General features: G+C 34.9%; 1 protein-coding gene and 1 long non-coding RNA gene across 3 annotated transcripts in view; one reads left to right on the top strand and one right to left on the bottom strand.

The window, feature by feature from the left end:
- Positions 1-14,955, bottom strand: part of LOC135967113 (uncharacterized) — a 574,461-nt gene that overhangs the window by 28,956 nt on the left and 530,550 nt on the right. The window lies entirely within an intron of this gene.
- Positions 1-14,955, top strand: part of GUCY1A2 (guanylate cyclase 1 soluble subunit alpha 2) — a 525,457-nt gene that overhangs the window by 481,645 nt on the left and 28,857 nt on the right. For both annotated transcript variants that reach the window (XM_074015141.1, XM_045371095.3), the window contains exon 7: positions 10,084-10,238. In XM_074015141.1, the coding sequence (XP_073871242.1) occupies positions 10,084-10,238 (155 nt within the window). The remainder of the gene's footprint in view (positions 1-10,083; positions 10,239-14,955) is intronic.

Here is a 14,955-nt window from a genome sequence, read left to right as displayed (position 1 = left end):
CACACCTAGTCACCCAAAACTAATATGGTACAATTGTTACAATTAACAAACCAGTATCGATACATTATTATTAGCTAAAGTCTATAATTTATTCATATTTTAATTTTTCCCTAATGTTCTTTTATGTTTCACGGTCCCATCTAGGACACCACATGACATTTGGTAGTCATACCTCCTTAGGCTTAGTTATGACAGCTTGATTTACATTTGATATTGTAGGTCTTTGAATTTTATTTTAGCTTTCTGTTATTTTTCAAACTCTTAAAACAATTTAACTTTTCAGAAAACACTTTCCCTTGTTCTTTTCCCTTGATAACACTCTATGACTATTTAATCAGTTTTATAGGGGTTTGTATAAACATACATTATCATTATGCTTTGTTCATTTCTAATAATGAAAAAAAGGGTTCAGAAAGAGGATTATCAAAATGTTTAACTTGCCAAGATTGCCAATATAATATAATAAATGATGGGTCAGATTCCAAAGCCTATGACACCTTCCAAAAGGGTAACACCTCTTTCGGTAAAATGCCCTCCCCCCCCAGCACCACGCTGCTGCCAGGGCTTCTGGAATGACCAACGCCCAAGACAAAGTCGCTTCCCTTTGGAGTCCCATTGCCCCCCACAAGCACTTTTTATTTTCTATAAAAAGTTTATATAAAATGCTCTATAAATGAGCCTGGGTTGCCACCCAAACTGTTTCATGTTTGCCATGAAAACAGATGTGCTGAGGTCTCAAGGAAATTCTCTGTCTTACACCAACTAGAATACATTAAGTCTGAGGAGGCTTCACAGTTCTGTTCTAGTTGCTAATATTTTAATTAAACACATATTTTTGTGCCCTTTAAAAGCCATCAGGAGATATAAGGGAATATTTTGTTGATAACTTCAGTGTCCTGGGAGCAAAATGGAATATTGTGTTTCCTAATTGAAGTAGTAGTATATCTGTGTATATGGATGTGAAGGAATTTACAGAATGCTGGCGAAAATGATTTCCTGGGCAAAGAGTAGAGGTATATAAATTATTTGGATCGTGCAGTATTGATTATTTGTGAATATATCTGTGAAACATTAAGTGATTTTTGTACACTCATGGATTTCAACCTTGGATGCACATTAGAAACCCTAGGAAGGGTTAAAAATCCCAATACCCAATCCTCATCCCAAACCAGTTAAATCTTACTCTCCGGTAATCAAATTCAAAGCAGCAATTTTAAAGCTCCCCAGTTGATTCCAGTGTGTAGCCAAGAGTTCTACGTTGTAACTCAGGGGTTTAATATTGTTCCTGTACTTTTATTCTGGAATGTAAACTTAGCTATGCTATTTATTCTTATTTTTAAAAGAAATTATGGCTTACGAAAGATGATAGGCATTATTATGTTTAACAATCAAATTCATTATTAAAATTCCTTTTCTTCTTACACCTCTGTCAAATGCATGTTTTTTCTCTGAGTAATTTAAATGAATGAATTAATGATAAACACACATGTAATACTATGAGAATCCTTTCCTAAATCCCTTTATCTATTTTCAAAGGATTTCATTTCTACATATTTAAAGTTTTTAAAATCATTTTTTAATTTATGCTGCTATGAAATTTTTTTCTTCCTAGAAATTTTGTTCCAGATTATCTGTTGTTAAGAGTTGCATTTTGACAGAAAATGATTTTCCTTATTAACTGAGTGAATTGATAAGTAGGTAGGAATATTTTAACCACTAAGTTATATGCTGGTTATTTCTAAGTACATGCATATTCAATGCAAGTATTTCGGTTGATTTAAATCTGTTTCTTTGAAAAGATTTTTAAGACTTTTTTTGCACAGAGGTAAATTTCATATTCAGCTTATAGGCCTTAATAATAACACTCCTACAAACTGAGTCAAATTTAAACATCTTATCAGGTATCAAATATATTTAAATGAAAACATACACATTAAGGAGTGCCCTGTGAGAAAATAGTGGTGAATTTGAGCCATATTGCTATATCCTCACAGCAATATCTGACATTTTATTCAGTGCCATCAGTTGTATGATTCTAGACATGCCCTCCTAATCAGTGGTTTGTAGGGTTTTATCCTTCCTCATCAGAAAATGTAAACAAGATTACAAACCCACTTTCTTCCCCAGCTGCAAAATATTATTTAAAATTTTACCATGTTTTATTTTATAAAAGTCATAATACTTCATATTGTATGGTCTGAAATTACCAGTGATGAGAATAATTATTTGGTCAAATACTGTCTGTAAAGTTAAATTTATCTATGAATGGTGCTTCTGTAATGTTTATAGTAAACACAGTAAGATATTTTGCCCAAAGTGCTATTTGTCCTAGTGTATTACTTGAGAATGTGACATTCTGACACCATCAGACTGGAGGCTGAGTCCTCTGATAAATAGAAAAACGCCACATAGTCACAGAGATTATTTCACCCTGTTTCCTTGCACATCTGGGAAATAAGCAGAAATTGTAAAACCTACTAGAGTGAGCTGATTGTTTTCTTCCTAAGAATCTTGAGCTTTCAAAATTTGAATTTAAAACATTGACTTTCTTGTCAGAAAAATATTACTAAGAACGAGACAAAAATGTAAAAAATTTTACTTACCTCATTTTATTGGTTAAAGGAGTATTTAATGATAAAAGTTTATGACACATTTTAACTAATTCTGGCAAAAGGATTAAATATTTGTTTCACCCTTACCTCACAATGTGCACAATGATTTTAAGCTTCTTTCTGTTAGAACAGTTAATTATTTTCCAAAGCCTAAAATCTTAATCACATAAATCTAAAAGCAATACTTCAATGCAAACATGAGTGAAGAGTTTATTGGCTGTTCTACTAAAAGACTTTCTTCTTTTTCTCTTATAGATGTATTTTAATTTGGATATTTTTCTTGCACAAATAGGACTGTTTCAATACAAATTTGTATTTAACTTGCTAGCTTGTAATGTTAATCATGGTTTCAGTTTGACTTGCACATTCCAGAATTAATAAATCTATTTACTTAATTATAAATGGGTGTGTGGCATTGTCCTTGACACCATGAGAAATATAATGGCTATCAGGAAGTGTGGGAAAGGAACTTACATGTTTTTGAACATCTACTGTGGGCCTATTGTTTCTCTCAGTTCATTCTGCTAACAGCCCACCTAAGAAGGTATTAATCATGCCAAGAAGGTATTATCATTTATCATCTTATGAATAAAAACTTCACAGAGGTAGCTGACATGCCTAAAATTCACACAGCTAGAGTATCTTTTACGTGTCTTTCTTTTGCAAGTGACAAAATAAGGTGGCATAAACAATTAAAGGAATCCATTGACTCAAATAACAGAAGTCCAGAAGTAGGACTAGCTCTCTAAGAGGCTAGATATAGCTGCAAAATTGATATTGCCATGAACTTGGCATCTCTGTTGTTCTCTTTGGTTTGCCTTCCCAGCACTAGCCTCATCCTCAGGCTCTACAGGGTGGTCTGCTACAGCCCAAGTCCCCTTCACTCCGACAACTATGGTGTCAAATTGGCTCTAGCTGTTCACTGGAATGCTGTACCGTGTTCACAAATGTATCCTGCACTAGCTGAGGGAAAAGAGGGTCTCTCCTTATAGGTCTCTTACAACTGCTGAGATTTACTCTTGTCTTTTCTTAAATTATTTGCTAACCTCGGGAGACTATCATACCCTTGCCAGTTTGGGTCTGTTCCTGGACCTGGGGGTGGAGTCAGTCCCACCAAACCTGCAGAGCGCGAATTGCCCAAAGAAAATCACAATGCTGTTGGCTGGAGAATTTCTACCACCATTAAGTAGATAGTAGAGCCAGGATTGGATATAAAGCCTGCGCCCTGTCAGTTATGCAACAGAACTAACAGGACATAACTTCTTCCTTCTGTTTACAGCTGGCATCTAGTGGTTAGAGGCCAGGGACAGTAATCGTCCTATAATGCACAGTGCAAGCCACCCACGAAAAGGCATTATCCAACCCAAAATGTCAATAGTGCCAACACTGGCAAACCCTGTGCTATATGATCTGCTGTGGGGTGTATTCCCTCAGCCTTACAAACTGCCTCCCTCTCCTTTTCTTTAAGAAGCAGCTACCTTGAGGGGTATATACTTTCAGTTCAGGAAACTGAACTCCTTTCAGTTTCAAAAATGTGCCAAAGCTCTTCAGGCTTTAGGATCTTCGAACATTATTTTCACTTTACCTGGATGTTCTCCCCCCACCCCTCTGACTACAGCTGCATCACTCTTTCCAAACCTAGCCAAAGGTGGGGAAGCATTGAGTTCAAAGAGTATTTTCCTGAGAGAGACTACCGATTCTCCAGACCTGGTCAGCCCCACCCACCTGTCACCAGTGCCCTGCCCTCTCTTATACTTTAACTTTGTATCAATGATCCTAATTTCAATTAGCTATTGTATCTTTTACAGCAAATGAAAACTCTAAAACAACAAATGAAGACTTATTTCTGTTTATACTCTGAGCACTTAGAGCAGAGTCTGTGATTAAGGTTGGATGTATTTTAGATGAGGCAATCCATATGAGTAAAAGCTCACAGGCTTGAATGCAGCAAGCATTTTAGGGAGTGTGCTGAGTAGACCAGTCAGGAAATATTTAGTGTAGAAAAGTATGAACAGTAAGATGGAGAAGGGATGGAAGGTTTCTGGTATTGGACTTAATAAATGTGTAACTAGTATTTTCTGGGTTTCAATTGGAATATGCTAACTCTTCTGTGTAGATGAAGTAGGCAAAACCAGATTAAATCTGATTTTGTTTATTTTATCTGATCAAGTCTGATGGGCCTAGTAGAAACAGCCTGAGGCATCACTGCAATTTGGACATTTTTTATAATGCGCGGAACTCAGAGCCAAGTGAATTAAGATCTAGAGCTGACCCTAACACTAATGTAATGTTTTCATTGTGCTCTTTTGAGCTTCAGTCTATTTGTAAAATGAGGGAGCTGGATGGACTAAAGGATCTGTGCTGCCCTCCTAACCCAACATTCCTGCTTTACTAAGCTAAAAGAGAGTTTTGGCTTGCTGAGATAGAACTGTACAAGCATTCTACTTTTAAAAGTTGTAAGAGGACCGTTTTTTTTTTTTTTTTTTAATGCAGTTGTTTATGAGCCTGGTAATAAGCAGAATATTGTGAGAATAACTGAATCTTTTGATAACTGGGGACTTTAACGTGTCCCAGAGTTTTGCATTATTTTGTACATTGAATACATAAAAGATTGGGTGATAGATAGCCTAACCTCAGGATATATCCTGAAGCTTTTGTGTTTTTCAATAAATCCCTAGGACAAACATTTTTTTTTCCATGAACATTCTCTTAAAGTCTAGTATGCTTTGTCAAAGCTTTGATCAGATGAAAACATTTATATTTTTGTTTATCCTCATTTACTAAGATTAATAGGTTGCTAGAGGTCTACTGAGTACAGCTTCTCAGTCTTGGCACTATTGATATTTGGGGCTGGAAAATTCTTTTCCAGGGCTGGGAAGCTATTATAGGAAATTTCTAACTCTGCCACATAGATGCCAGTAGTACCTCTCCCTCCCAGTTGTGAAAACCAAAAATGCTTCCAGACATTGCCAGATGTCCACTGAGGGGCTCAGATGACCTCAGGTGAGAACCATTGGTTTAGTGCAAAGTAATCCCCTTTAACTACAGCATACTGGCCAGATGGATGCAAATGTGACTGCTTGGTTAACCCATTTAAACAAAGTTAAATCTTGTCTAAATGAATGTAAAGCCCTCACTGATAGTTAAATTATCTCACTGTTTGTCTTACTGCTAGATACTCTTGGCACATTCTGAATGAGGCAATCAGTGACTTCCTTATATAGGCAATAATTCCTGGGAAATCTCAATAAATTGTCAAAAGAAATGCAAAAGAAAACAGTCTGCTGATTCAGCTTGTAAGTTTCCAGTGGCATCGCCTTACTTCCCAAACTAAATAATTCTCTGAGTCCTGTTCCATGATAGGTAGTGACAGTGGGTCAGTGTGGTTTATGTGGTTGTTGATACTCTTGTGCCTCTTTTAGATAATTTTCTAAGAGACAAGACTTTGTTTTTTTAATTTAATGAACTATTCCTCTCCATGACCCTCTGCCCCCTCAAGAATATCAGAGTTTTTGTCTTCAGCATTTTTCAGGTTATAATAAATTATAATTCTAAAAATTAGACTAAAAAGAAAGCCTCAGGTCTTTTGAAAGGAGGCAGAAACAGAACTAGATAAGCCTTTCAAATAGTTGGTATGGTGTATGGAGTCTTTTTTTTTTTTTTTTTAACAGAAAGAAGAGTAAAAAGAGTCTATAAAATGTATCAATGTAATACTCACTTCTGCTCTCCTCCTGCTTGAAAAGATTTCTATAGTTATTAGAATCTCAAACTGACAGTCTTCACATCTAAGGTTTGGTTGTACTTCAAGCAAACATGCATTGTACAAGATAACAATATAAATTGGCCTTCTGAAAGTAAACAGACCCAAAGAAATATACTAATATTGCAGTGTGCTTTGCTAATTTTAGAGAAAGGTGCTTTATACTTAGTTTAAGAGGAATACTGATACTCAGCATGTTTTGCTTTAAGTCCAAATAGAGACTCCCTCATGAGAAACAGGCTTAAGTTTTTCAAATAGTTTACTTTTTTTTAAAAAAAGTAGGTCTCACTTCTGCTTCCAGCCAATATGGGGTACAGTGACTAGATTTACACTCCCATCTTAAAATTTTTTACATCAGGACAAAATATACGAAAGAACAGTTTTCATGACAGTGGACATTAGACAATGGAAGATAGTGATTCCTGAGAGATAAGAAAAAAATTAAATGAGCCCTATGATTGCCCTAAATGCCTTGAGAGGCATCCAGGGTGTGGCTCAGGGAGGGACAAACCAGGAGATACCCAACAAACTTCTTGAGTTGAAGAGATGGAGCTGAGAGTCTTGGGAGACCAAGGAGGCTAAAGGTCACAGAGTATCAGAGAAGTGAGAGTTGCAAAAAGACCCCCTGACATCTTCCAAGGATCCTCATTATGTATTCTGCAGAGTAGTGATTCGTGCACATATGTGAGGAAACTATCTGAGCCCTGGTGTGAGGGAGATACCCAAAAAGATTAGATGAAAAAGCACCTAGCACTTACACAGGACTTGGAAAAAAAAAAAATGGCTGTTTCCATTCAGGCAGAATGGAAAACCTCATAAATCAAGGACACTGGGGAGAGTACTCAAGGTTCTTGCCTTAGTAAGGAAGGATAATTAGCCCTTCATGAAACACTGCTCCAGTCTTGCCTAACAAATCTTAAAAGCAAGGCTTGAAAGGAACAAAGTGTTTCCAAGTCATTTAACTGCATCCCAGAACAAAGCTCAATAATATTTATGAGATTATAAAAATATCCAACACTCAAGAAGTCACATTTATGATATATGGCACCCAATCCAAAATTACTAGACATAAAGAAAATCTGAGACATGGGACTCATAATGAAGAGAAAAATTAATCCAAATGGATAGTACAGAATTGAAACAGATGTTAGAATTAGCAGACAAGGGCATTAAAAGAGTGATTTTTAACTGTATTCCATATTTTCAAAGGCTAAATTGATACCTGGAAGATTTTTAAACATTCCAAATTGAACTTCTGTAGAGGAAAATGACAATGTCTGAGATGAAAAGTATGTTGAATGTGATTAACAACAAATTAGACATTGCAAAAGAAAATATTATAAATTTGAAGACAGCAATAGAAATTATCCCAAATAAATGGAGAAAATTATTTTAAATGAGTAGATCATCAGTGGACTTTGGAAATAATTCAAGTTCCTAATATATGTGTAATTAGAATCTCTGAGAGGGAGAGGTGGACAGAATAAAATATTCAAAGAAATAGAAAATTTCCAAATTTGATAAAAGCCATAAACCCACAGATCCAAGAGCTCAACAAACCCAAAGCACAAGGAAAAAAACATCAAGGGAAATCGTAACTAAATTACCTAAAACGGATGATAAAATAAAAATTTAAAAGCAACCAGAAGTAAAATATATGTTATATATAGAAGAATTAAGATAAAGATGATAGCAGATTTTATATCCAAAAAGATGCAAGAGGGGAGCCAGTGGAACAGCCTCTTTAAACTACTGGGGGTAAAAAACTTTTTAAACCCAGAATTCTATTTGCAGTGAATGTATCTTTCACATATGAAGACAAAATTAAGACTTTTAAACATAAAAAAGCAGAGGGAATTTATTACCAGTGAGCCTACAGTATAAGAAATATTTATGAAATCCTGTAGGAAGGAGAAAAATGATGCCAGATACAAATCTGAATCTACACAAAGTTATGAAGATCACCTTAAATGATAAATTAGTTATCTTTCCACATCCCGTGAGTTGGAACATGAGGGTGCCCTGGATATGCACCAAGACATGGAGAAGGACCAATGAAAAGGACCAGGTCCTTGAATTACTGAGGGGAACAGAGCAGCCTGGCAATCTGGATGACCCATCTAGGAACTATTATTGAGAGACAAATAAAAGTCTATGTTTTAAAGTATCTATATTTTACATTTTTACTGATACTACCAATTGTTTCTTAATACAATTATTTTTAAAGCTGTGAAGTTATGTCTGTTACATCAAGATCTTTAATTTACTTGGAATTTTTTTCCACATAAAACAAAGTTGATACAGCGTATTCTAATAAAAAGGACACCTTTTTCTCACCTATCTGAAATGCCAACTCTTCTATAAATCTAGCATCTACATATGCATGGCAACCTTTCTGGATTAAATGTTCCATTAGTCTATTTGTTTATATGATGGTATCTGTGCACTGATTAGATATGTTTATACTAAGATTCGATATCTGGTAGGGCAAATGCTCTAACTTGTCATCTTTCTCAGATATATCTTGAGTCTTTCTACCATATTAAATTTCCAAATAAATTTTAGAGTCAGTTTTTTAAAAGTAAGTGAAAAGGTTATCAGGGGATGCAGCTAGGTCACATTAGTTTCAACCTATCTTTTTATGAGTTGATATATGCAGAAGTCTTCAGCCCCAAGACAAGGGTTGTTCTCAGACTGACTTTTATCCTTACAACCAGAGTGGCAAAGAGAGCCTGGTGGTGAAGGGGTGATAGTTTGGCTACTTGGTAGGCATCTAGGGGTCAGGTTTCCTCCCTCCAAGGAACATTCTACATTCCCCTAGAACTAAGGATATCATCTCCCACTTGTTATCCATTGGCTTCAGCTATTTTGGTGTAGACTGTGTCAATATAACTACATTACTGTGATCATGTTTAGTTATATATCAACTGTACATTGAGGGCCTTTTCAAGGCATGGACCAGACAGATTAATCAGAGTAAATTTACAGCATTTAATTTACTCTTTAGAATTTTTAATCAATGCCTATTGACTGTCTCAAGGATTAAATTCTCTATTTTAACTCCATTTTAATAATACGTTGGGGAATTCAGCCAATTTTTTTGACATTTATCACTTAATGTTGAATACCTGCTTTGCTCTAGGTACTATACTAAATGTTGAATATTCAGCAGTAAAGAAATATATATATTATATACATGTATATAATACATATAATTTTATATATATATATATACATCTTTCTCTAATGGGAAAATCCAACATTTAAATGACATAAACAGAAATATAAATATTTAATTTACAATGATGTTTAATGCTATGAAAGAAACAAATAAGGTTTTATTTAAGAATAACTGGAGGGAGAAACTGGAGAAAAATACACTCTTCAAGTTAGACCATATTATATACAGATGAAATCTGATTTAACCTGTAACTTAATCAGATTTATGTAGCAAATTAAACATAAATTTTTTCATATACTTATTCATTTGTGTATTCTATAGCATTTATGTTCTTTTGTGTATTCCATAGCATTTATGTTCTTTGAGCACTATAATGATCCAGCTATTAGGCTCACAAAAATGACCAGGACTCAGTTCCTGTCTTTGAGGAACTCATAGTTTAATTTATTAACTAGCAGTGCCTTTCATTAAAATAATTGCATACCAAATGGAAACAAATGTGTTCCTTTTACTCTTTCATTCTTTTTTAGATGAGGATAGGAATTCACTCGGGCTCCGTGCTGGCTGGAGTTGTTGGGGTGCGAATGCCACGTTATTGCCTGTTTGGAAATAATGTCACGCTGGCAAGCAAATTCGAGTCAGGAAGTCACCCTCGGCGCATCAATGTCAGCCCAACCACTTACCAGTAAGTGTTCCCCGGCCGCCTCCTTCCTGTCTTTGGCTTTGTTTTGGCCTGCTAGTCTATCATTTGTGAAACCCTGTTCTTTTTCTTGATCCTGTCATTCTCCAAGATATTATGAGTAGAACCACCTAAACCCGAAAGATAGTAATTGTGACACAAACTTTTATTTGCATGCTTTGAGAATGCATGAAATATTTCACATGACTGAGAAGTAAAATAAGTTTGTCATTTCCCACAGTCTCTGTCCTTCTTAAGTATATCTGTTTAAAATACAGGAAAGCAAATGTTCTTAAGGATCTGCATTATAATAGAAATCTCAATATTTTCAAACTTTATAAAAATGAAAGAAATATGATAGAAATGCTGGTTGGACTGTTTTTATTTTTTTGAATAAATAAGGACTCTTTGTACATATATTTTATATATATAAATTATCCCTTACTCAAAATGCTTGGGACCACAAGTGTTTTACAGTTTGAAATTTTTTGAGTTTTGGCATATTTGTGCATTATATTACCTGGTGAGCATCCCACATCTGAAAATCTGAAATCCAGTATGTTCCAAAGAGCATTTCCTTTGAGTGTCATGTTGGTTCTCAAAATGTTTCAGATTTTGGAGCATTTTGGACTTCTGGATTTTGAATGCTCTGCTGTACCAGGTACAGAGTAAAACATTAAATTCTTTTTATCTTAAAGGTAATCTTTGACAACACTACACATTTTTGCCTCCTGGATTCATTCTTATTTTGTGTCTGGTTTGGCTCATCATTATATTCCCAAACTTATAAAAATGTCTAGCACATAATAAGCACTCCATAAATATTTATAAAATTAATGAGTAAATACATTGATAAGATGGACATCTTCAAAATTAACAGCAAAGAAAAGCATGAAAATATCTTACTTTATCACACTTTGGCTTTATTCTGGGCATTACTGTATAGCTACTTAATTAATTTCATGTTTTAGGTAACTTTGAATCATACTGAAAAAAATGTAAAGTAGGAATAGTGGCCATTGATTTTTTTATAGACATGGTTACCAAAAACTCAAGCAGAAAATTTGAATATAAAGATAATAAAAGTTGAATATAATAAATAATAAAATAGTGATATTTTCAAACTTTTGACACCAAATTAGAGGGTAATTTGGTATCAGAAATTTCAGAGAGGGAATTTAAAGTTTTTAGATGAAAAGCAAATACTTCCTGATTCTGCAAAATAGATGAGAAAGAAAACTGAAATTTCAAATATAAAATCAAGAGAAAGTTCACATTTAAAAATACATTTAAAGCTCTTGCTAAGCTCATTAAGGTAGTGAATACCTTGATTTTATTGTTTTTGAATAAAGACACATCTCTTACTAATTTTAAGGAGCCCAAGAGATTTTGAGGGCCTCACAAACAACTTCTGGACAAAGTTACAGGATTCTATCTAATCATTACTTATCTGAGAACTATCTGCTATTTTCAGGATGTTTATAAGAGGATTTGCATCTTTTAAACTTCTCCCAATTTTCCCAGCACAATTCTGGGCATATTACAGATGATCTGACAATAATTACCATATCAAATTGAATTTTGTCAAATTCTCTAGTAGAGATCAGTGAGTCTGATACTTTCTGCTCTATACGATGAAAAAAAGCGACTGAAGATCAGCTACCTCACTCATATCCTGTTACGTGGTTCCATTTATTCCCATCATGGTACTGACACTTATTTTCCATGTTTGTGTAACTTAGTGTAGATTTATGTCTTCTGTGACAGCTTCACTTAAAAAAAAAAAAAAAAAAAAAAAGATGTGTAAAAGAATAGGCCCAACCTGTGTGAGGAGTTCATGCCCTGAGCGTAGACATCATTAACAGTAGCTGGCCTTGTTTACATAGTGATGGATTAAAAAAACCTCTGCCAGCCACACACAAGTCTGTGCATTTTGGTGGTGACTCAGAGTTTTTGTAGTCTTTTTCACAGTTCATGATGATCCTTAGTGATTAACAAGGTCTGAGGCATGAAATCATTTCAACTACTGCATACACTGAAGCTTACTGTTGTGTTATTGTTCTGCACCTTCACCCCCAGGCTCTCTAAAATCAAACAGAGCCATAGACAGACACATTGAGCTGACAGGTGGGTAGATTCTTAGAATAAATATAATTTATGAAGTAAAACCCAGTATTAAGCTCATGAGAGTTTGAAATCTTCTATTTTATCCCTGAATTACGTTCTGTAGAATGTCCAACATTACCTGTTTCTCTTGAAATCTTCAGAGAGGTTTTTATCCTGTTTATTTTTAGTAAAACTATATGATTATAAACTTTGGAAGTGGACTGTTTTGATATTATGATAAATTGAAATCATTTTTTGAATGATTCATTCCAAATGCATTTTGTCTGAAATATTCAAATAATTTTAAAAATATTTTTATAACTATTGTGGAGTACTGAAAAGAGAATATAATATCCATGATCCCACCACAGTTAAACACTTTATATTTTGTTCAGATATTTTTTAATAAAAATGAACAAAACATTTTCTTTGAAATTTTCTGAATCTTTCATTGTGACAGCCTAATGAGTTTAGTGTGTTTCAAAGTCCCATGTTTTGTTTTGTTTTGTTTTGTTTTGTTTTGAGACGAGTCTCGCACTGTCTCCCAGGATGGAGTGCAGTGGCACAATCTCCGCTTACTGCGACCCCCACCCCCCGGGTTCAAGCGATCCTCCTGCCTTAACCTCCCGAGTAGCTAGGACTACAGGCACGTGCCATCACGCCTGGCTAATTTTTTGTATTTTTAGTAGAGATGGGGTTTCTTCTTTTCAGCCAGGTTGGTCTCCATCTCCTGACCTCATGATCCGCCTGCCTTGGCCTCCCTAAGTGCTGGGATTACAGGCCTGAGCCACTGTGCCCTGCCCCAGTCCCATGTTTTATATATTAACTTTCTACATATGTATCCATGAACAATATAATTTTATTTTACATGTTTTGATTTTCATAAATGGTATTTTACTGTATGACTCTTTCACTAACTTTGGTTTCTTTTAAACACAATTTAATACTTACTTTTAAGATCTATCCATGTTGGAACATCTTCCTTTGGAAATTCCAAAGAAAGAATGGGTTTGATAATTTGGTCAAAGGTGCATTTTGAGCTGTAACTAGGAGCTGAGATTGTAATCAGTTTATTCCTATGTGTTTTTATTAACAAAAGTCCCTTACTGATGACTGTCTAAATCACAGACAGCTCAAGCTCATCATTTTAATTGCTGTATGACATTCCAGTCACACATGGTATGACTCCACCATATTTTAATATTTCATACATATATTCCACTGTTGATGAACACTTAGGTATATTTTCTATTTTTTAATTATCACAAAGTTTGTTCCTATGAACATTATTTACCTGACATTACAAAAAAGAAATTTTTATTGAGTTTTAAGTTTTCCAAATTAGACATTTTCATTTTTCTTCAATAAATATGTTTACACACATTTTCGTTCCCATCATCCCAATGATGGGATAAGTTTTTTTATAGGATATGGATTTTAAATAGTGCATATAATATATGCACTATTAATATATGCACTTTAAATAGTGCATATTTTTAAACAGTGCATATAACATAATCACATGATTAACTGAATTATGTACCTTTGCTTAAATGTGGGAATCATATATGTATATCTATGTATATATATGATTACTAAGTAATCATTAGTAATCATATATATGTAAGTATGTAATCGTATAGTATGTAATTAATTAGTAAGTAATCATATATATGTGATTGCTTACTAAATTACTTACTGTTGGCTTCAACAACACAAACATTATTTTATAGTTCTGTAGGGCACAAGTCTGACACAGGTCTCACTTAGCTAAAATCAGTGTGGGCGTCATGAGACCTTCATTCTTTGCTGAAAGTTCTAGGCGATAACATGCTTTCTTGCGTTTTCCAGCTTTGAGGCCACTCTCATTCCTCTGTTCAGAACCTCCTTCTTCCATTATCACAGCCAGTAATAGTTCGTCTTTCTAATTCTGCTTCCATCATCACCTATCTTTTCCTGACTCTTCCTCCCTCTTCTACTTTTAAGGACTCTTGTGATGATGTCAGACCCACTGGATAATCCATGATAATTTCCCTATTTTAATGTCATCTGATTAGCAATCTTAATTCCATCTGCGCCCTTAATTCATCATTGCCATGTGTATCAGTCAGGGTTCTCTAGAGGGACAGAACTAATAGGATAGATGTATGTATAAAGGGGAGTTTATTAAGAAGTATTGACTCACAGGATCACAAGGTGAAGTCCCACAATAGGGCGTCTGTAAGCTGAACAGCAAGGAGACAGTCTGAGTCCCAAAGCCAAAGAACATGGAGTCTAATGTTCAAGGGCAGGAAGCATCTAGCATGAGAGAAAGATGTAGGCCAGAAGACTAAACTAGTCTAATCTCTCCATGTTCTTCTGCCTGTTTTTATTCTGGCTGTGCTGGAATAGACTAGATTGTGTCCACCCAGCTTGAGGGTGGGTCTGCCTTTCCCAGTCCACTGACTCAAATGTTAATCTCCTTTGGCAACACTCTCACAGACACATCCAAGAACAACACTTTGCATCCTTCAATTGAATCAAGTTGACACTCAATATTAACCATCACACTATGAGACCTAACATATTCACATTTTTCAGGGATTGGGATATGGACATCTTGGGAGGTGGGGGTTAT

The sequence above is a fragment of the Macaca fascicularis genome, chromosome 14 (genome assembly GCF_037993035.2).
Source record: "Macaca fascicularis isolate 582-1 chromosome 14, T2T-MFA8v1.1".
Classification (NCBI taxonomy): Eukaryota; Metazoa; Chordata; class Mammalia; order Primates; family Cercopithecidae; genus Macaca; species Macaca fascicularis.
Note: the sequence above shows the minus strand (reverse complement) of the source record. Positions and strands in the feature narration are given on the sequence as shown.